This window comes from Canis lupus, chromosome X, assembly GCF_048164855.1.
Source record: "Canis lupus baileyi chromosome X, mCanLup2.hap1, whole genome shotgun sequence".
Taxonomy (NCBI): domain Eukaryota; kingdom Metazoa; phylum Chordata; class Mammalia; order Carnivora; family Canidae; genus Canis; species Canis lupus.
In genome coordinates, this window is record NC_132876.1 from 22,565,223 (window position 1) to 22,587,969 (window position 22,747).

General features: G+C 37.5%; 1 protein-coding gene across 13 annotated transcripts in view; it reads left to right on the forward strand.

Moving 5' to 3' along the window:
• The first annotated feature begins 1,374 nt into the window (after positions 1–1,374).
• The window catches only part of ZNF280C (zinc finger protein 280C), an 80,762-nt gene continuing 59,389 nt past the window's right edge, over positions 1,375–22,747 (forward strand). For 9 of the 13 annotated variants that reach the window (XR_012026519.1, XR_012026521.1, XR_012026520.1 and 6 more), the window contains exons 1-7: positions 1,375–1,535; positions 11,579–11,624; positions 11,751–11,803; positions 17,316–17,366; positions 19,002–19,148; positions 21,585–21,650; positions 21,751–21,884. Coding sequence is in view for 9 of the 13 variants with exons in the window: in XM_072817089.1 (XP_072673190.1) it covers positions 11,767–11,803; positions 17,316–17,366; positions 19,002–19,148; positions 21,585–21,650; positions 21,751–21,884 (435 nt within the window). In the remaining 4 variants the exon portion in view is untranslated. Of the gene's footprint in view, positions 1,536–11,578; positions 11,625–11,750; positions 11,804–15,801; positions 15,840–17,315; positions 17,367–18,976; positions 19,149–21,584; positions 21,651–21,750; positions 21,885–22,747 lie in introns of all 13 variants that reach the window. The other 4 variants (XM_072817091.1, XM_072817085.1, XM_072817087.1 and 1 more) reach the window with 3 other exon arrangements.

The window sequence follows — 22,747 nt, forward strand, 5'->3', positions numbered from 1 at the left end:
TAAAGAACCAGTCACCAGTTAATCAAGAGAACCAACAGAATGGTTTTCTAGAAGCTTGGGGAGGAGTTTTAAGGAGAGTCAACCATTCAAACAATTTCCCATGTGTTGATTCCATTCTCACCAGGCATCCTTTTAATCATGGTTTGGCTTCTTGTGCACATTTCCCTTTTTTAAGATTTTATTTATTTATTCATTAGAGACACACACAGAGAGAGGCAGAGACACAGGCAGCGAGAGAACCAGGCTCCATGCAGGGAGCCCGACGTGGGACTCAATCCTGGGTCTCCAGGGTCACGCCCTGGACTGAAGGAAGCACTAAACCACTGAGCCACCAGGGCTGCCCTGCACATTTCCTTTTGAGAGAAAATTTGCTTACCAGGGTTTTCTAATCTTCTTGGTTGTTATATTTTCCACGAAAAAAGAATAACTTGGAGTGGAATTTTGATTTGGTTTGTAAATGTTTTCTGATCATCCCACTGAGGCAATTTGATGTTCCCCTCTCCTAATTTTAGTTTGGATGTGGAGGCAGAGAAAAGTATGTTGGGTCTTTAGTGTCTAGTGAATAGGAGTGGGGAAAAGCTTCCCTCCATGTGCTATAGATTTGCAAGTCTTAAATTTCATGTCTGTGCCAAAGGAGATGGTGGGCAGGCTGCAGGTTGGTGTGATTCAGCGACTGAATTTGTGTACCTGTTAAGATTTTAAGTCTGGGTAATTTGAGAATGGGGCAACTAGTGCCATAGACCTTCTGAAGGTCTATTGGGAGAAGAAACTTTCTTTACTGTTCAGAACACAACGTGTTTAGAGAGTGTTTGTGCAAGCAGTATCTTGGAACATGGTTTTGGTTTTTCTTTGGTAAATGTATACTTTTCTTAACATTTTAATAACATAATAGTTATTATGTCATAATAGACATCTTTATGACAGGAATAACAGAGTTGCAAGCGAAGCTATATTATTTAAAACAAATTTGATGAAAGTAACCAATAACCTAAATAATCTTTTATTCCTTTTACTCATCTGGTTTATGTCTTTGCCTCTCAGGTACAATATTTCTTTTTATTGGTGTTTCTATCTCTTACATAAAAAGACGTTCTGAATACACATCTTCATAGTGTGCAGCCCAAATTTCAGGATTGCAACTCAGGTTGAACATTGAATTCACTGAGGAGATTGGCAACACCGTGGGACCTTTAATGCTGGCCCTCTGCCAGCAGCTCAAGTCCCACGGCCCACTGTAAGAGTACCTTTGCCTTCGAGAATGTGTAAGACCACGCACATGTGCGCGCCACCCTCCACTGTCGGTTAGAAAAGAAACCCGGATGTGCAGGGGCGGGGAGGAGCTGGCGTCTACCCATGAGGCACTGCGCGTAGTTATATACTTTTGCCGTGGTCTGAGGCGCTCATTCCGCGCTGGGAGTCGCCGAGGCCGCCACTGTTTTTGTGGCCGCCGCCTAGTGTCTTCGCGCTCCTCCCTTTCCTCCTCCTCTTTCTCCTCCTCCTTCGAGTCTCAGTCAGGGCGACCTGCACAGCTCGCGGTAAGTGATCCCCCGCCCCCGCCTGCTTCTCGTTGATGCAGGCAGCGGCTCCGCCACACGGCCAAGGCCTCATTGCTCTGAGGGTGGCCGCGCCGGCTCGGCTCTGAGGGGGGCAGGTTGAGGGTCTGGATGCTGGTGTGTGTTGCTAGGATCGCCCAGGGAGCGGGGGAGGGGACGAACTTGGCGGCACGGTGGCGGGTGGGCCACCATCTTGCGCCAGCCCCGGCGGGGGAGGGATCTCGAGAAGGTAGCTGCTCGGCGGCAGGGTTTGGCGGCCCGCTCAGGCCGCCCGCTCAGGCCGTGGCCGGGCGGGCCGCCGCCACCGCTGCCTCCTCACCACGCAGGGCCTATGCGTCTGTCAGTCCTCAGCTTGGTTTTGGCTCTTCTTTCTCAAGACAACTCCCTTTGGTCTTTTGTATATTTGATACCAATATTTGGCGAGACCCGCCCACCCTCAAGTCTCTTCAGTCTTAAGAGACCAGAGAAGGTTCCGAACTTTCTGGCTTCTGGGTCCCTTAGGCCCCTCCTTTCAGTACAGGTTTCCTCATCCAGGTTACTGGTCATTCAGTGCTGATACCCTTGTTCTTGGCAAAGGGACTGTGCTGCACATTGTAGAAATCGTGCTCCATTCAGTTATTGTCTAGAAGAGAAGAGCCCTAAGGAGAAACGTGGAGTTAGATACGTAATTTTCTAGCAGGGAGCTTTGCACGTTTTGCTGAGATGGAAAAAATTATTTCATTTTGAGATTTTATCCTTCCCTAGACACAGAGGAAGTTCCTCTTAAGTTATCTCAGTTTTAATGCTTTTTTAAAGGAGAAATCATAGAAGAAAATATCAAGTGTACCTAGCTTCTGCTAGCACAGGAGATCTTCATCCAAGGGATTCTCTTTGTTTGCAAAGATTTTTTTTTTTTTAATCTGTGAACTTAAATTCTGCCTTTATTGTTTTCACGTTTGGACTGAATTTTAATGTCTTTTAGGGCCATTAAACATAAAATTGAAACCAAGAAATAGAGTTTCAAACTACAAAAGTCTCCTCTAAGCATTTGTGAGATGTCCTGTTTTGGGGGTTACTGTAAAAACTCAAGTTGTCTCTTAAGGAGACAGAGCTTTACTGAGCTTATGAGGGAACTGGTTTGCTTATAAGTTAGGAGTGTGTGCCCTTGGTGCTTTAACTTCGGTACAAATCCCGCTATAATTGCGTCTTTCATTTGTATATTCATTGATAAACGTTCCTTTTAATGTGAGCTGTGGAGGGTTGGTAGAACTGTTTAGAAGGTGAGGAGATAGCCTCAAGGAGAAGACTTTCCCTGAGGCCACTTGGATAGGAAATGATAGAAGCAGTTATTGAACCTAGGTCTTCTGACTCCTCCAATGCTCAGTTCACTGTTATGCCCTACTTTTCATGGGAATGAGGTGGTCAAGGAGAGTAAGCAAGGACACTCATCTAAAAAAAATACATGAGATATTTTTCAATCCCCCTTTCCTTTTTATGTTTTCATTTTTAAGGCTTCATATCTTCTCAACTTTTTCGTATTTAACTAATCCCGTTACTATTTTCAAACATATTGAAAAGTTGAATAATAGGGATCCCTGGGTGGCGCAGCGGTTTGGCGCCTGCCTTTGGCCCAGGGCGCGATCCTGGAGACCGGGGATCGAATCCCACGTCGGGCTCCCGGTGCATGGAGCCTGCTTCTCCCTCTGCCTATGTCTCTGCCTCTCTCTCTCTCTCTCTCTCTCTCTCTCTGACTATCATAAATAAATAAGAATTTAAAAAAATAAAAAATCTTTAAAAAAAAAAAGAAAAGTTGAATAATAGCCCATTCTTCCATCAAAAGTAGTTATGATGTTGAAGGGCTCCAAATTTCAGCGTCCCTGTTCAACCCATTTTCCTCACTTACGTTTTCTAGTCCAATCTGGTTTTTTCAGCACAATGTTTTACTACCCAGCACCGGCTTTTTTTTTTTTTTTTTTTTTTTTGGTAGAAAAGGAGAGTTAAGTGGAAAGAGTATATAATTCTGTACCCCTGCTTCTCTCCCATTTGGTTTTTTTTTAATTCCAGAGGACATTTAGAACCATACCAAAAAATTTTTGTTGCTGTTGTTATACTAATTGTACAGGAAAAATACTTAGATGAGAAGTGATTTTTGTGAATAGAAGGTAATACATATTTTAGTGAGAGGATATAGGAAACTTCTACTGAAAACATAGCTTGTTATTTCAAAAGTAACTTTTTGGGCAGCAGTTTAGTGCCGCCTAGCCGCCTTCAGCCCAGGGCGTGATCCTGGAGACCTGGGATCGAGTCCCATGTCAGGCTCCCTGCGTGGAGCCTGCTTCTCCCTCTGCCTGTATCTATCTCTCTCTCTCTCTCTCTCTCTCTCTCTCTCATAAATAAATAAATAAATAAATATTTTTTAAAAAGTAACTTTTCAAAGAACAGAAATATTTATGATATATTCACTCATTAAATATATAATCCTGAATAATTTTTTCTGTCCTGCTTCAGAGAAGGACTTAAAAATGTTTGGTTTTCATCAGATTTTAAATAATGACTCAGGAAGATGTGGTTTACTCAATGATTTGTATCAAAAATGTGTTTTTGATTCATTCTCTGCAAAGCAGTTTTCTTTTAAGGAGTGGTTTTATTAACTCTCACTATGTCAAGGAAAGTATTGATCACTGTATCATCTGGATAAAATGGACCATTTTTACTTTATTTTTTATATTTTAAGTCATTTTACAAATAATTTTCATAAAAATAGTGAAGTCAACTTTATTAGTTATTTAACAAGGATTGAAACATGGTTTATTTATTTGTATATATTTAGAAAAAATACATTTCAGAAACTGATAAAAATAATTCAGCTATCTTTTATTAAAACAGGTATTAAAGACATTTGCAAAAATAAATCAATGCCACTCTTATTGAATTTTTTGTTTTAGAAAATAGTTATCTTCATTAAAAATATTTATATGAACATGTAATGGATTTATTACTTTAAATAATACATATTGAACTTTTTTCTCATTTTCAATTTCTAATATGGTAAGTATCAATAGATCTCCATATAAACAAAAAAGCTCATTTGTGTCCTCAAGTTTTAAGACTACAAAGAAGTCCTGAGATGTCCTGAGACCACAAAGCTTGAGAACTACTGATATGGTATACTTTATTGGTAACAGTATCTTTTATAGTTCTTTATATGAACTAGAGTATTTTCTTTGTAGCGCTTACATTCATCAACTTGCATGACTTCCAGTAAAGAAGGAAAACTTGAGCAAAATAAAGCCAAGTACTGTACAGTAAATTTTCTTGTGCTTTATTTGATCTTCCCAATAGTGCTACAAGGAAGATATTACTGTTTTTATGTTACAGGTAGTAAAACTAAGCTCAGAGAGGTCGATTAAACATCCTTTATGTTTGGCAATCAGAAAGTGGTAGATTGAAAATCCTGTTATTCAGCTCCTATGTCAAGTGTTTTCATTATTATACTCTACTCTTTTATTTGACATTTTCCATAGTGGGTAAGTTTAACTCCTATAAATGTGAATTAACTAATAATATTTCCTGAGGTTGCTTTAGTAATTAGTGGTTATAGAATATCTTATGAAACTTATATAAAATATTTTATTATATAATTTGGCTTTGAAAAGTCAATTATTTTAGTCTTTTCTGCAGGTTATGCTCTTTATGTATGAATTACAATAAAAACATATTCTTATAGGTAAAATCTTTACCCTGAATATGATACAAAAATTACTTTGTGGGGTACCTGGGTGACTTAGTCATTTAAGTGTCTGCCTTTGGTTCAGGTCATGATCTCAGGGGTCCTGGGATTGAGCCTCACATTGGGCTCCCTTCTCAGGGGAAAGTCCGCTTCTCCCTCTCCGTTTGCCCCTCACCCCTCACTTGTGTTCTCTCACTTGCTCTCTCTCAAATAAATAAATATTTTTAAAAATTACTTAGCAGAACGTAAATTTTATTATAGTGCTTCATCCCCAAAACTAACAAAAAATGTTTTAAAATATAAGCAATCTTTGCAGTGTTATGCTAATGAACTTAAATCATAATGTCAGCTATTTTCCACAAATAGATGAAATCTGAAAGTTGACAGAGATAAAAAATTGAAAACCTAAATAAAATAAGGGAGAATAGTTATTACAGTTATTAAAGAAATATTTTCTCAAAATATGCAAGGATTTATGTGTTCAGACTTTCAAAAAAAATTCCCACAATATAAAAACTTCTTAAACAGAAATAAGAGGGATCCCTGGGTGGCGCAGCGGTTTAGCGCCTGCCTTTGGCCCAGGGCGCGATCCTGGAGACCCAGGATCGAATCCCACATCAGGCTCCCGGTGCATGGAGCCTGCTTCTCCCTCTGCCTGTGTCTCTGCCTCTCTCTCTCTCTCTGTGACTATCATAAATAAATGAAAAAAAAAATTAAAAAAAAAAAAAAAACAGAAATAAGATGTGAGCCTAAGTTTTCCTTCTAAATTGTATGTGATTTGTTCCAAAAACCTGGTTTGAGAGTTTTAATTGTTTAGATACCAATGAAATTGTCTAAGGAACCAAGGTATAATCCAGTGTTTCTTGCATTTGAGTACCATACCGATTTCTCTTATTAGAAAGCATTTTCTTTTTTAAAAAAGATTTTATTTATTTATTTATTTGATAGAGAGCGAGAGAGACTCCACAAATAAGCAGAATGGCAGGCAGAGAGAGACGGGGAAGCAGGCTCTCACCTGAGCAGGGAGACTTAAGTGAATTTCGATCCCAGGACTCTGTGATCATGACCTGAGCGGAAGGCTCATCTTCCTACTTAAAATGGTTTAAATATTTCTAGATGGGTGCATGGGTGGCTCAGTCGAGTAAGCATCTGCCTTTGGCTCAAGTCATGATCCCAGGGTCCTGGGATTGAGTCCTGTGTCAGGCTCCCTGCTCCTCAGGGTGTCTGCTTCTCTCTCTGCCCTTCTTCCAACTCGTTCTCTTTCTCTCCCCCAAATAAAGTCCTTTAAAAAATTAAATATCTCGGGCAGCCCTGGTGGCTCAGCCATTTAGCGCCACCTTTGGCCCAGGGCGTGATCCTGGAGTCCGGGATCGAGTCCCACGTCAGGCTCCCTGCATGGAGCCTGCTTCTCCCTCTGCCTGTGCCTCTGCCCTTCTCTCTCTCTCTCTCTCTCTCTCTGTGTGTGTGTGTCTTTCATGATTAAATAAATAAAAATCTTTTTAAAAGTGCAGTACCATGTTAAAAAAATTAAATATTTCTAGAACTCTTACACAATCATAAAACAAAATAATCAAAACCACAAAACCAATGCAATTGGTTTGAATTTGAATCAACTTTAATACATTGAGTATTGTATTTTGATGAAACAAAGTTACTACCTACTTGTATTGCATTTTTCATACCTATCTAAACAATGACAAGATTTTTCTATTTGAATCTTTTCAATACCATCATTTCTATATCTAACCATACTGTCATTTCTCCTTCCTTTAGTGCAATTTTATCGTTTAGATATTTTCTTCCTATATTCTTTAGTTTATTATTAGCTAGCAGCAGTAAAACTGATAGTACTTGATGAAAATGGAGTAGTAAAGACAGACAAAAACTGGACCTCTGATATGATCCAGCAATTTCCACTTCTGGGAATTTATCCGAAGGAAATGAAAATACAAACTCGAAATAATATTTGCACACCCATGTTCATTGCAGCATTATTTACAATAGCCAAAACAATGAAACAACTAGTGTCCATCATTGGATGAATGGATAAAGAAAATTTGGTGTATAGATATAAAATGGACTATTATTCAGCCACAAAATGATGGACCTTGAGGGCTTTATGCTAAGTGAAATAAACCAACAAATACTGTATGGTCTCATTGATATGTGGACTATTTAAAATAAAAGGAACATAACGACACAGAGAACTTCTAGATACAGCTCCGGTGGTTGCCAGAGCTGGGGGTGTGGGATGGGGAGTTTGGTGAAGATAGCCAAAAGGTACAAACTTCTGTGATATGTCTTGGGGATGTAATGTATAGCATAATGACTACAGTTAATAAGACTGTATTATATATATGAACATTTTTAGATAGCTAAAAAGTATATTGTTTTGGATAGAGCTCTCACGCTATCTGCAATATGTCTATTTACCACAGAGATCTGTTTGAAAACTATAGGGGTAATAAGCCACTGATGAGTGTGTTACTGCTCTTGAATGCAAGTACCAGAAACCTAGCTCAAGGTAAATTAAACCAAAAATAAACAATTATTCCTTCTTTTAAGAAGCTGAAAATTCTCAATAGATCATCTACTTCAAGCATGGCTAGCTTCAGGTATTTAAATGGTATTATCAGAACTTGAATATTTCCCTACCCTACCTTCTCTTCCTCTACCCCAGAATCTTATGGCTTTGGTATTTGTTGGTTTCTTTCTTAGACATTATTTCTCCACATAGTGACTCCATCACTCCCAGGGTTATATCCTACCAGCTTATTATTTTTTCATCAACTTTACTGAAAGAAAATTCACATAATAGGGGCGCCTGGGTGGCTCAAGTTGGTTAGGTATCCAACTTGATTTTGCCTCAGGTCACGATCTCAGGGTCCTGGGATCAAGCCCAGTGTTGGGCTCTGCACTTAGCAGAAGTCTGATCTAGATTCTCTCTCCCCCCATTTCTCTGCCCTCCCCATCCCGCACTCTCTCTCTCTCTCTAAAATAAATAAATAAATCTTTTAAAAATTCACATAACATACAATTCAACCATTTGAAGTGTACAATTTAATGTTTTTTTTAAATTTATTTTTTATTGGTGTTCAATTTACTAACATACAGAATAACCCCCAGTGCCCGCCACCCATTCACTCCCACCACCCACCCTCCTCCCCTTCTAACACCCCTAGTTCGTTTCCCAGAGTTAGCAGTCTTTACATTCTGTCTCCCTTTCTGATATTTCCCACACATTTCTTCTCCCTTCCCTTATATTCCCTTTCACTATTATTTATGTTCCCCAAATGAATGAGAACATATAATGTTTGTCCTTCTCCGACTGACTTACTTCATTCAGCATAATACCCTCCAGTTCCATCCACGTTGAAGCAAATGGTGGGTATTTGTCATTTCTAATAGCTGAGTAATATTCCATTGTACAAATGCAATGAAACGCCGGGACACCTGCACCCCGATGTTTAATGGTTTTAATATAGTCACAGTGCCATGTAACCATAACGACAGTCAATTTAGAACATTTCATCACTCCCAAAAGAAACCCCATATTCATTAGGAGCTACTCCCCACTTCTCCTCCAACCCTCCCAGCCCTAAGCAACCACTACTGTACTTTCTTTATGAATTTGCCATTTCTGGACATTTCATACAAATGAAGTCATAGAATACATGGTCTTTTTGATTGGCTTCTTTCACTTAATATGTTCCCAAGGTTCATCCATGTTATGGTATATATATCAATATTTTATTCTTTTTATGACTGAATATTATTCCATTGTATAGGTAGATCACATTTTGTTTATCCACTCATCAGTTAGGCATGTGGGTTGTTTCCACTTTTGGCTATTATAAATAATGCTGCTATGCACATTCCCGTGTACAAGTTTTTATATGACCATATGTTTTCAATTCTCTCTTACTTGGAGTGGAATCGCTGGGTCATATGGTAACTTGGTTTAACTTTGTAAGTGACTGCCAAAGTATTTTCCACAGTGTCTGCACCATTTCATATTCCCACCAGCAGCATATGAGAGTTCTAATTTCTCCATATCCTTGCCAACACTTGTTATTATCTGCCTTTTTGATTATAGCCATCCTAGTAGGTATGAAATGCACATAACATACAATTTACCATTTTAACTATTTTGATCTATTAACATTTTTGAGAATTTTGTAGAATTGAACTCTTAAAAAAAATAGATGAATTTTAAATATATAGAAACTGAAACCGTAAAACATCTAAATAGTAATTATAATTATTTATATAAGCAGTTTCCAAAAACTGGATTATATTCCATTAGTTACTTGGAATTCATTCCCCCCCCCCAATAGGAATAGTGTATTAAATACGGGCATAGTATCTCTATCTGAGTCAATAGCTGAAGTAGAGAGTTCTTTTCTGTTCTGCCTATTTTGGTGCCAGCTCCGAGTTGCAGAAACTAGAGACCCTCTGGGGCTGCTATTATGGGAGCTCTAAGGTCCCCATTGCTTGTTTTGCTGGGTTTCTTTGACATTTCTTTGACAGGTGACTTGACCTCCAATATAATTCCTTGCATTGCCACCAAAAATCTGAAATTATGACTTGAGAGGTTTTTTCTGTGTGTGTGTGTGTGTGTGTGTGTGTGTGTGTGTGGTGATAGTTTTGGAGGGCTTGACTGCCTTATTGGATAGCACAGCTTTAGATGAAGTTACTATTCTAATGACATTTGAGGATTTCTGATTTTTTAGAGTGTTTATAAATGTACCAATTGAAGCTCTTTGGTGGCTGTTACAGGCCTCAAAATTCATCTCTAGTCACAGGCAGTGGATATGACTTGCTTATATAAACTACTTGTACATTTAATACTAATTTTAGGTTACTTATGCCAATAGATATTTTATGTGAGCATTTAATAAAAAAGTGTTATACATGAATCCTCATTGGCTATGTAGTTGTGTCTCTTTAAAAAAAAATCTGTTGTTCCTGGTAGCAGTAGGCTTTTAATGCTGAGCAAGAATTGACATGTATTTATTCACTTGACATATGCATTACCTTAATTCTTGTTTAGGGAGAAATGGTAACTATTCAAATAATTGAGTTAAAGATATTTGAATAGTCAGATCTCAGAACCAGGGAAATTTACTTAAGTACAGGATTCACTTGAGATCTTGTGATAGTAATTCAAATATTCATACCTGTAACTTCTTCTGAAGTTAAAGTAGGTTTTTTTCCTTTAGTCTAATTCAGTCTAAATAGTTTGGAATTGGAAAAAGCAGCAAAGCTTGCTTTTACCAGTCTGAAAATAAACACAAATGTGAAGGCTCAGCTCTGTTTATCCTAATACTTTAGATTTCTGATGACTATTTTTTTTACTTTTTTTGTTTTATAACTGAAATAGGTTTTTTTATTTGTGAGAGAGAGAGGACACACGTGCACACACACACACACACACACACACACACACACACAGAGGGAGCAGGGGCAGGAGCAGGAGCAGCAGACTCACCACTGAGCAGGGAGCCCAGTGAAGGACTGGATCCCAGGACCCTGGGATTCTGACCTAAGCTGAAGGAAGACACTTAATTGACTGGGCTACCCAGGCATCCCTGAAATAGTTTTTAAAAACACATTTATTTTGTTTGTAAAGAATATATGTGCATAAGAATTCAGAACACAAATTCCTGCTTTAAAGAAAGCAATTGAAAAAAATTGATAATGTTTAATATAAGTGCCTTTTTGAAAGCCCAAAGAACTATAGATATATTAGACTAAAGGCAAGGACTATGATTTATTCATCTTATTTTTTCCCCTAGAACTGAGCATATCACTTTGAGCACAGAAGACAATGAATTAATGAATTAATCTATGATGAAGTTTATGCAACTAATTTTCTCTTCCTTGTTCTCTTCCTTGCAGTTAGTGTTAATAAGAAATAAAAATATATAAACTAAAACTTTTTTGTATGTGTTTTCCTGTAATATTTATTTCTGAAATACAGAAAATAAGTAATGGTTAAAGATTAATGTCACTTTAGCATTTCAAAATTGAGATTAACTAAAACATGTAGTACAAATTAATTACTCATATTTACAAAAAGGTGCTTTTCAAAACTTATTTGTAATTTAATAATCTATCAGATTTCTTCAAGTCATAAAGACTTAATACTTTAAACATTTTATTTGCTAAATTTGCATTTACAATTAGGTTAAGTGAGTAGCATGTGTATATCAAACATATCAAACTCAAAAGGTAAGATTTTTATAGGAGAAAATGATTAAATGTGAATACATTTAATAAATCCACTCTAACAGTAGGTATCTTTATTTTATAGCGCAGAAAACTAAGACCTAACTTGCTGTCTTCTCTTGAGTCATATGGTGAGTTTGCTGGAGATCAAAATTAGACCCAAAGATTTCTGAATCCCAAGTTTCATGTTTCAATATTTGGTGTTAAAGGAATAAAGGAACTCATAAAATTGATGGATGTTATGTGTTGGTGCCTAGGTGACTCTGCAACTTGATGGATGACGACAACGACAACCCTTCTCAATCAAAAAGTAAGTATTGCTGCTGCAAGTGATACTAGTATGCGTGGCTTTTGTACTGATAATCTTGCTTCATGAGAATAGATGAGAGAAACAAGTATGCACATTTAAAAAATACTTAAATTTATTAAAGTAATACATGATCATAGTAAAAGAAGACAACATATAATAAAAATGTCTGTAAAGTAGAAATGAAGTGTTTCTCATCTCCAGAGGTAACTACTATTATTGGTTTGTTGTACATAATAACAAACTATTTTCTCTGCATAGACAAAAAATAAATTATTTCTAAATAAGACCATATTATATATGCTATTATGTGCCTTTAAAATTTTCTTACTCAACAATCTATCTTGAAATATTGACAGTGGTAGTACCCAGTTAAAAAAATAAGGAAGACCTATGTGTCAGACGTGGTATCAAGACTATGGCATTGACATAGATATAAATGATTTTTATATTTTTTAAAGATTTTATTTATTGATTTTTCTATTATCTGTATGTATGTGCCTTTTTTTTTAATTTGGCATTGCCTGACTGCCTAGTTTCTTAGTTCACTGATTATCATGTTAAGTGCTGATGCTTATCCAATAGACTACCAATATCCAATAGACTACCATGTATCGGAGGAGATACAAAGGAAGAAGAAAGTAATTTCTTCACTCTTACTTTGTATCTTAGTTTGGTATGAAACGTGTACAGTTAAGAAATACACATCAAGAGGGATGCCTGGGTGGCTCCGTCGGTAGAGCATCTGACGCTTGATCTCAGGGTCATGAGCTCAAGCCCCATATTAGATGTGGAGCCGACTTAAAAAAAATCCACTTTAAGAAACAGTGAGCATGGGATCCCTGGGTGGCTCAGCAGTCTGGCGCCTGCCTTCGGCCCAGGGCATAATCCTGGAGTCCCAGGATCGAGTCCCACATCAGGCTTCCTGCATGGAGCCTGCTTCTCCTCTGTCTGTGTCTCTGCCCCTCTCTCTCTCTCTCTCTCTGTGTGTCTCTCATGAATAAATAAATAAAATCTTTTTTAAAAAAAGAAACAGCAGTTTGAGATCATATATAGTAAATATTGAACTGCATGGCATAGAATGCCAATGTAGTAAAAGGTGGAGCTAAAACAAGGTCTACTGGTTTATTGAGGAAGCTGTAACTGAACCAAGAGTTGGGAATTAAGATTTTGTTGAGTATTTGCTTGAGGTTCGGTTAGTATTTTATGTAACATTTTTCTCAGTCTACATTGCCACTTCTATTAGGTAGATATTGTACCCATAATAGAGTTGAAAAAACAAGATTCAAGTAATTTCTCCAGTCACACGATTAGAAATGGTGCAATGAAGATTTAAACTATTCAATTTGATGTCAAGTTCATGTTCCTTCTACTATACTTGAATAACGTGGCCAATATAAGGTAAGGAGGAAGAATGTTTTAGATAGAAGAAACACTACAAAGGAAGACTCGAGGGGGCACAATGAGGATGGTGTTTTCAAGTATTCAGAATATGCAAATGCTAAACTGTAAGTTACTCTTTTAATTATTTGACGTAGACCATTCTGTATATGTGTTTTTAAAGTTAGACAAGAGGGGCAGCCCAGGTGGCTCAGCGGTTTAGCGCCACCTTCACCCCAGGGCCTGATCCTGGAGACCCAAGATCAAGTCCCGCATCGGGCTCCCTGCATGGAGCCTGCTTCTCCCTCTGCCTGTGCCTCTGCCTCTGTCTCTCTCTTCTGTGTCTCTCATGAATAAATTTAAAAAAATAAAAATAAATAAAGTTAGACAAGAAAGTTCATAAAACTGGTTACATTTGGAAGAGTGAGAAGGTTTTTGTTTTGTTCTGTATTTTGGTAAGTAAACCACTAAACATTAAACAACATTATGCTGAGAAATGATTTTGGCATATCTATATAGATGAGGAAATTAAATTTAAAAAAAATTTAAAAGAATAGTGCCTATATGTTAAGGTGCTTGGTTTTTTCTAAAGATTTTATTTATTTGAGGTAGAGAGTGAGAGTGAAAGAAAGATCACACAGTGGGGAAGAAGGTGAGGGAGAGGGACAAGGAAAAGCAAACTCCCCACTGAGCAGGGAGCCTGACTCAGGGCTCCATCTCAGGACCCCGGGATCATGACCTGAGCTGAAGGCAGACGCTTAACTGACTGAGCCATCCAGACGCCCCAAGGTGTTTCTTTTGTAAGCCATCCCCAGATCACTATTTTCACACACTAATTTTGAGTCAAAATTAGAAATGACATTTAATCTAGTAAAATTACCTTTAGAAATGATTGCATTTAACAAATAAAGATATTATTGTCTGAAAAAAACAGATGATTATTCTCTATGCCAGAATCCCAGAGTTATTTTGTTTTGTTTTGTTATTTTTTAGTTGTTTCTCCATCCACATCTCACTCCATATATCCAGTACCACTTAATCTGTTCTCATTGCTATTATATTTAGGGGCTCCCTCAATACTTTTTTAAAAGATTTTCTTTATTTGAGGGGATCCCTGGTGGCTCATAGGTTTAGTGCCTGCCTTCGGCCTAGGGCCTGATCCTGGAGTCCTGGGATCGAGTCCCACATCAGGCTCTTGCATGGAGCCTGCTTCTCCCTCTGCCTGTGTCTCTGCTTCTCTATCTCTCTGTGTCTCTCATGAATAAATAAATAAAATATTTTAAAAAATAGGGATCCCTGGGTGGCGCAGCGGTTTGGCGCCTGCCTTTGGCCCAGGGCGCGATCCTGGAGACCTGGGATCAAATCCCACGTCGGGCTCCCGGTGCATGGAGCCTGCTTCTCCCTCTGCCTGTGTCTCTGCCTCTCTCTCTCTCTGTGACTATCATAAATAAATAAAATATATATATATATTTTAAAAAATAAATAAAAGATTTTCTTTATTTGAGAGAGAGAAAGAGAACACAAGCAGGGGCAGGGACAGAGGAAGAAGCAGACTCCCAGTTGAGCAGGGAGCCCAACGCAGGGCTCTACCCCAGGACCCTGAGATCATGACCTGAGCCAAAGGCAGATGCTGAACCACCCAGGCACCCCCTCATTACTTTTTAAAAAGCATAACAATGCATGCATAGTTTTTGAAAAGAAATAATCTGAAAATTGTAAGTGCATAACCAGTTTCTTGAACGGTAAGTGTGAGAGAGAGTGGTGTGCATGTGTTCTGGGCCTGTTACTCCCTATTTTTGTAAGGCATTCATTTTCAATAGTTGAACTTTTTTTCTAATAGTTATTTCCATATTTATAAAATTTTTTATTTTTATTTATTTATTTATTTTTGTTTTTTTATTTTTATTTTTTTTATTTATTTATGATAGTCACACAGAGAGAAAGAGAGAGAGGCAGAGACACAGGCAGAGGGAGAAGCAGGCTCCATGCACCAGGAGCCCGACATGGGACTCAATCCCGGGTCTCCAGGATCGCGCCCTGGGCCAAAGGCAGGTGCCAAACCGCTGTGCCACCCAGGGATCCCCATATTTATAAATTTTTAACACATTCACATACTGCTGTCTCTTAAATCAAACTTTTTTTGCCATTATCCAATAATTTTTCTCCCAAGGAACAAGATGATTTTTTTAAGATTTTATTTACTTATTCATGAGAGACACAGAGAGAGAGAGAGACAGAGACATAGGAAGAGGGAGAAGCAGACTCCCTGCAAGGAGCCCAATGTGGGACTTGATCCCAGACTCCAGGATCACACCATGAGCTAAAGGCAGATGCTCAACTGCTGAGCCACCCAGGTGTCCCGGAACAAGATGATTTTAGTCTACTGATGCTTACCCCTCCCTCCAAGCATCTCCCAAATATTGTTCACTGTTTAGTATAGTACTATGGTATTAATGTTATGGATAAATTCCCTTTTTCTCTTTCTTGTGTATACCCAGATATTTAAATTTTACATTTTTTAAGATTTGCTATTTTCTTTTATTTGTTATTGAAGTATAGTTGACTAAATATGCTAAGTTTTATTAAAATATATAGCTAAGTCTTCTTACACCCTTCTGTAGCCTCTTAACTCAATTTTCTACACGGTAAAACTGATCAGGTAATCTAACATTTTAATTTTTCGATCTTTGTGTGTGTGTGGTCTCCTGGAGACATTCCTCCTGGGAATAATGTTCTCTTGCTCTACTCTGGCTGGTTGTTATCTAGACCTATTGACTAGCTATTATCCTGGAACTTTCTCTGTATTGTGTTGAATGTTATGTTTTCTGCATTCTCTATCTTCCTCCTTCTGAAATCCCGTATTTTGGTGGATTCTTCCTAAGAAAGGGTGAATGGAGGGTAAATTTTGCATGATATTGGTGATCTTTATTTTTTTTCTTTTTTTTTAATTTTTTTGTTTATTTATGATAGTCACAGAGATAGGCAGAGGGAGAAGCAGGCTCCGATGTGGGATTCGATCCTCGGTCTCCAGGATCGCGCCCCAGGCCAAAGGCGGCGCCAAACCGCTGCGCCACCCAGGGATCCCTGATCTTTATTTTTGATGAAAGAATATATACCTTAAGCTTGATGAAAACCTTGGCTGGCGGATACAGAATTCTAAATTGAAAATTATTTCCACTAATACTTTTGAAAGCATTACTCATTCTCTCTCTCTCTCTCTCTCTCTCTCTCTGATTTTAGGATAGTTTCTGTCTCCAGCATTTTCAAATCTCATGATGTATTCTTCTGTAGATTTTTTTCTTGATTATTTTGCTGGGTTCTGGTAGGCCTTTTTAATCTGGACATTTATGTTCTTTAGACCTGGGAATTTCTTTTGTGTTTTTCCTTTGATTACATCCCCTTTCCTTTTTCTCTGTTATTTTTCTGGAACTTTTATTAGGTGAGTTGTACCGTTGAAATTGATTTCTAATAACTTCATCTACTTTGTGTGTGTGTGTGTATTGTCTTTTAGTTCCTTTTATAGGGTATTTATTCAACTTTGGCGTTTGGGTTTGGGGGTTGTTCTTTTACTGAATTTTGGCTGTCTTATTTTTAAAATTTATATTTTCTGAATGATACTTTTTATAACATTCTTGTCTTATTTCTCTGAAAATGCTAATTACATTCTCTCTAATAACTTGCTTTCTGTACTGTCTCTGTTTTCTTTCAGATCTTTTAATCTGTTTTAATGATTTGGTCTTTCACATTGGAGGTTTAGTAGCATTGGTGGTTCAATGGTAGAATTCTCACCTGCCACATTGGAGGTTTAGTCATATTTCTGGTACTTACTGGTTGTCTACCCATATTTAAGAATGAGGCATTAAAATGCTTCCTTGGGGGCAGCCCAGGTGGCTCAGCAGTTTAGCACCGCCTTTGGCCCAGGGCGTGATCCTGGAGACCCGGGATCGAGTCCCACGTTGGGCTCCCTGCATGGAGCCTGCTTCTCCCTCTGCCTGTGTCTCTGCCTCTCTCTCTCTGTCTCTTGTGAATGAATAAATAAAATCTTTTTAAAAAATAAAAAATAAAATGCTTCCTTAGAACTCTGCTTGGCCAGCACTAGTAGACTGGTGGTATTCCCAGTATGTTTTTTGCTTAGTTTCTTCAGGTGAGAAATGTCTCATCTTTCCTGAGATGGAACAAACCTCACGTAAGTCCCCTATTTTCATTCTTGCACCTCGTCCCTGCTTTGCTCTGTACAGCCCTGGTGTTTCTGAACCTAATTCAGTTTTTCTAGTATATCTCCAACCTATTACCTCTTTATTTCCTTTTTGTTAATATAATTATATATAGTTATAATCATATTCTGTTCATAAAACTGAAATTCCTTTTGATTGGATCTGATTATTCTTTTTTAAAGTTTTTATTAATTCCAGTTAGTTAACATCCAGTGTAATATTAGTTTTAGGTGTACAATATAGTAAGCACTTCTATACAACACCTGGTACTCATCAAACCAAGTGCATTCCTTAATCCCCATCACCTACTTCACTCATTCCTCCATGAAACCATCAGTTTGTTCTCTATAGTTAGAAATCTGATTCTTGGTTTGCCTCTCTCTATCTTTTTTCCCCTTATGCTATGCTCATTTGTTTTGTTAAATTCCACATGTAAGTGGAATCATATGGTGTTTGTCTTTCTCTGACTTACTTCACTTAGCATAATACTCTCTAGCTCCATCCACATTGTTGCAAGTGGCAAGATTTCATTCTTTTTATGGCCAAGTAATATTCCACTGTATATACATACCATATGTATGTGTGTGTGTGTGTGTGTGTCCATTCATCAGTCAATGGACATTTGGGCCATTTTGATAATTTGGCTCTTGTAGATAATGCTGCTATAAACATAGGGGTGCATGTATCCCTTTGAATTAGTATTTTTGTGTCCTTTGGGTAAATACCTAGTAGTGCAGTTGCTGGATTATGGGGTAGTTCTGTTTTTAACTTTTTGAGGATCCTCCATACTGTTTTCCAGAGGGACTGCACCAGTTTGCATTCCCACCAACAGTGCAGAAAGGTTCCCCCTTCTCCATATCCTCGTCAACACCTGTTGTTTCTTGTGTTCTTAATTTTATCCTTCTGACAGGTGTGAGGTGATATCTCATTGTAGTTTTCTTTTTTTTATTTTTATTTTTTTTTTAATTTTTTATTTATTTATGGTAGTCACACAGAGAGAGAGAGAGGCGCAGAGACACAGGCAGAGGGAGAAGCAGGCTCCATGCACCGGGAGCCCGATGTGGGATTCGATCCCGGGTCTCCAGGATTGCGCCCTGGGCCAAAGGCAGGCGCCAAACCGCTGCGCCACCCAGGGATCCCTCATTGTAGTTTTCATTTACAAGTTTTGGATTTGATTATTCTTAAAATTTATTGGCAACTACTAATAACTACTGTCATCTGTTACTTAGCCGGCTAGCTTAATTTTACTAGTCTAGATCTTAGAAATTGAATTGCATTTCTTACTTTTGGTAGCATGTACTGACTGCAAATATCAATTCAGTAATTAACATTAAGATTGTTAAGTTTATATCTTAAGTATCATACTATGCATTGCAAAAAAGTTATCTAAAAAATAAGATGTGGGGGCGCCGGGGTGGCTCAGTGGTTGAGTGTCTGCCTTCAGCTTGATCCCTGAGCTGATCCTGGGATCGAGTCCCACATAGGGCTCCCTGAATGGAGCCTGCTTCTCCCTCTCCCTCTGCCTCTGCCTTTCTCTCTGTGTCTCTCATGAATAAATAAATAAAATCTTAAAAAATATAAGATGTGTTTCTCCTTTTGAAAATTAGATAATTCAAAAATGGCAGAACTCTTTATGGAATGTGAAGAAGAAGAGCTGGAACCATGGCAGAAGAAAGTTGAAGAAATTCTGGATGAAGATGATGATGAGCTGATCTTTGTTGGAGAGATATCAAGTTCAAAACCAGCCATTTCAAGTAAGCATTTATTTCAGGGAAGTAAAGTTTTATAAGTTGCTGTTTCTAATAGGAAAACCCGTGGACTGTCTTATACATCCTTGTTATTCTATAAAGAGTTGGAGCATACAGGTCAGTAAGAATTTGTGAGAATCAGAGGGAGGATGTGGTTGGGGACTTGAGTAGGGTGAAGAGGTTGAAATATCATTTCAGAGGAAAGGGAAATGTTAACTAAGTTAACTAAAGATTAAGATTACCTAACAGCACTATAAGCCCTCTGAAATTGGAAATCATAAGTTTAGTGGAGCTAAGTAGCCTATTCACCTCTTAATTGTTAATTTTTCTTTTTCTCCTTTAAGCCCAAGCATACTTAGAAAAGGAAGTGTTTGGAATGCCTTGCTTAAAATATCAGAATACTAAATAAGTTTGTGTTAGTCTCTGATGGGGGTTCTCATATCCAGGCAACTACCTCATTACAGTGTCATCTTGAATCATGGCTACAAAATGAACAGGCACTGCATGATTATACAATCTCTAGTATGTGTACCACTATGGGCTATAGTTTCTGGCCACACCCATCTTCCAGCAACTCCTCATTATATTCATGAAGGAAGGAAGGTCTGGTCTTTAGCCACTGTACTTGTACAGTGCAGGCAGTTAGCACACTTAATCATCTTGGCTTTCTAGCAGAATCCAGTAATTTGGTGGATTGTTAGATTTCAGTTAGAGTAATTAGACTTGATATTGTGATAATGTTATAGTGATGACACTTGTCAAAGTGAAAAGTGTGTAAACTGCAGAGGAACAACATACTGAATTTTGGGGTACAAAGATGAAGTAGGTTCTTTTTCATTATATTTACTTTTTTTAAGCCAGGATAATTTAGCAAAGAATGTAGCCAGCATACCAGTGTTCTCTTACTTACCTAGGCAGTGTGTAATATTGTGGTTAAGAAATGAGTTTTTAATTTTTTGAAAACCCTGTTCTTCTCTTGACTCTAAACTTCGAATAGCACTTCTATTCAGTTTTATCAGAGAGAGAATAATATAATTTAATTCTCAATATCATTTCCTGCGGCAAATTGAGAGATGCTAAGTGGAATGCCACTTCAATTATAAAATGAAGTAAGTATGTTGGCATGTTTGTTGCTGATAGTGGAACAGAATATTATTATTTTTGTTTCCTAGTTGCTGTGATTATTTTTATCCTAAAATATTACCATATTTCAAAATTATTGTTCAGATCATCTTATTGAAAGCATAGCCGTTCATGTTGGATTTATATCAACATGTTCAATAACATGTTCAATAACAGCTAACTGTTAACTAGGATAATGTGTATTAGTTTTAAGTGATTCTATCAGAAAGAAACTTGACCCCAGTGAAATTTCTTTTCTAAATGAACTCAAAATTTAAATGATTTTATTGATGTTTTATGTGTGAGCCATAAAATATTTTTGGTATATGGAACATGAGCTAAATATTTATATAGAACCACCATAGGGCAGCCCAGGTGGCTCAGCAGTTTAGCGCCACCTTCAGCCCAGGGCCTGATCCTGGAGACCCGGGATCGAGTCCCACGTCAGGCTCCCCGCCTGAAGCCTGCTTCTCCCTCTGCCTGTATCTCTGCCTCTCTCTCTCTCTCTCTCTCTCTCATGAGTAAATAAATAAAATCTTTTTAAAAAAGAACCATCATGAAGTTGGGGAGATGATAAAAAGTTGTGTTTGATAGATTACAGTCACCAAAAAGTACTATAGGTTTAACTCTTTAATGGCTTGAGTAAATACTTATTTTAAATTTCTGAATGAAAACAATATCAAGTTGGTTGAGATTTTTCTCCTAGAAGACTTCTGTAGTACCCAGTCTTAGAGAACTGAATTTCCATTATCATAAAACAACCTACTGTTGTGTGACCCTTTACTTTATAGAATTATTCTATGACATCTGATTCTTTTCTACTGGGAGGAGAAAAAGGAAAAATTTTGAGGTTTTATGGGATTTTTAAAATGCTTCCACCTTTTCCTGATGAGCAATTTTAGGCAAATCTCTACTTTTCCAAATTTTTGATTCCTCAATAACCTAGAAGTTATGGGTTCACATGGGTACAAGAGTGAGCAATCATAAACTGATACATAGGGTTGTGAGAGACTCCAATTGACTTTTGGTATAATAGTAGATTTGAGATACTCTGGTAAACTCTAAATTTAGTCTGCAGTCTTCAGTAGTGTCTTTTCAGAATTTCAGTGTTACAGATAATATGATCAGCTTATCCATGATGAAACTTACAGGGTTTTAGGGGTATGAATGTGGCATGGGGAATGGGGAAGGGTTTGATCTGGAATCACCATTGAGAGAAAGAAATATACTTCAATTATTAGTTGTCTGTGGATATATTTTTGGAGTTTTCTTATTTTAATATACAAATAATGAATTTTAAAATAAATACAATTTTTGTAGATATTTTGAACAGAGGTAACCCCAGCTCATCTTCAAAGGGAATAAAGAATGAGACACTCACTCAAGGTATAGCATTATTATACCATTTTAATCTTAAAGTAAAATATTTTGACAAAATTGGTTGTATAGAAAAATATTCAATATATTGTGTAATTTTAAAATGCAGGTGCTACTGATCCATTCAAGCCTGCAAGTCAACACTACAAAGATCCAACATCAAATCCAGTGGCTGCCTTGCCTAGATGTCATCCTGAATCTAAATCTTCACAAAACTCTATTGTTCAGAATGTGTCTAAACCTGTAAGTGTTTCTGAAACTACACAATTAGCTCAGGGACACATTGAATATTATAATACCCAGTTAGAATTGTGGACTATCATAGCTAGTCACCATTCCATAATCACAATCAGAAAATGTCACTATCTTTATGACAACTCAACCAATACCTGTAACTGTAGGAACTAACCAACTTGTCAGTAAATCAGGTAATATGCTTAAATTAACTAGGTATAATATTGAAAACTATGCTATCTAAAGGTGAGTAAAAAATAATCAGTAATGAATGTTGTATAATGACAAAATTCCTGAGAGGGTAAACAGAACCGTATTCTTATTTGGGAAGATTGTTCTGAGGTCATTGTTGCTGTTTGCTTTGAAAACATACTTTCATGGCTTAGCTTTTAAAAATTTTAACAGAAGTAATATTTAATGGTATTATTTAACATTTGTTATTCTGTTATTATGGGTAAGTCTTTATGCTGTATATAAATTAATATATTTAATTCTTCTGATTTCCCTATGAGGTAGGCATGATTATCATCTCCATTTAATAGTTGAGGAAACAGACTCAGGCTAAATAAACCACTCAAGGCCATAGCTGGTAAATCAAGGATGGATCTGGGATTTCAATCCAGGTTAGCCCAGGGGCTTTATTTTTTTTTTTTTTAAGATTTTATTTACTTTTTTGAGAGAGCATAAGCGGGGAAGGGGCAGAGGGAGAGGGACAAGCAGACTCCCCTGCTGAGCAGGGATCCTGATGTAGGGCTCAATCCCAGGACCCTGAGATCATGACCTGAGCCAAAGTCAGATGCCTAACCAACTGAGCCACCCAGGTGCCCCAGCCCAGAGGTTTTTAAAAATGCATGTACACCTATCCATTCATA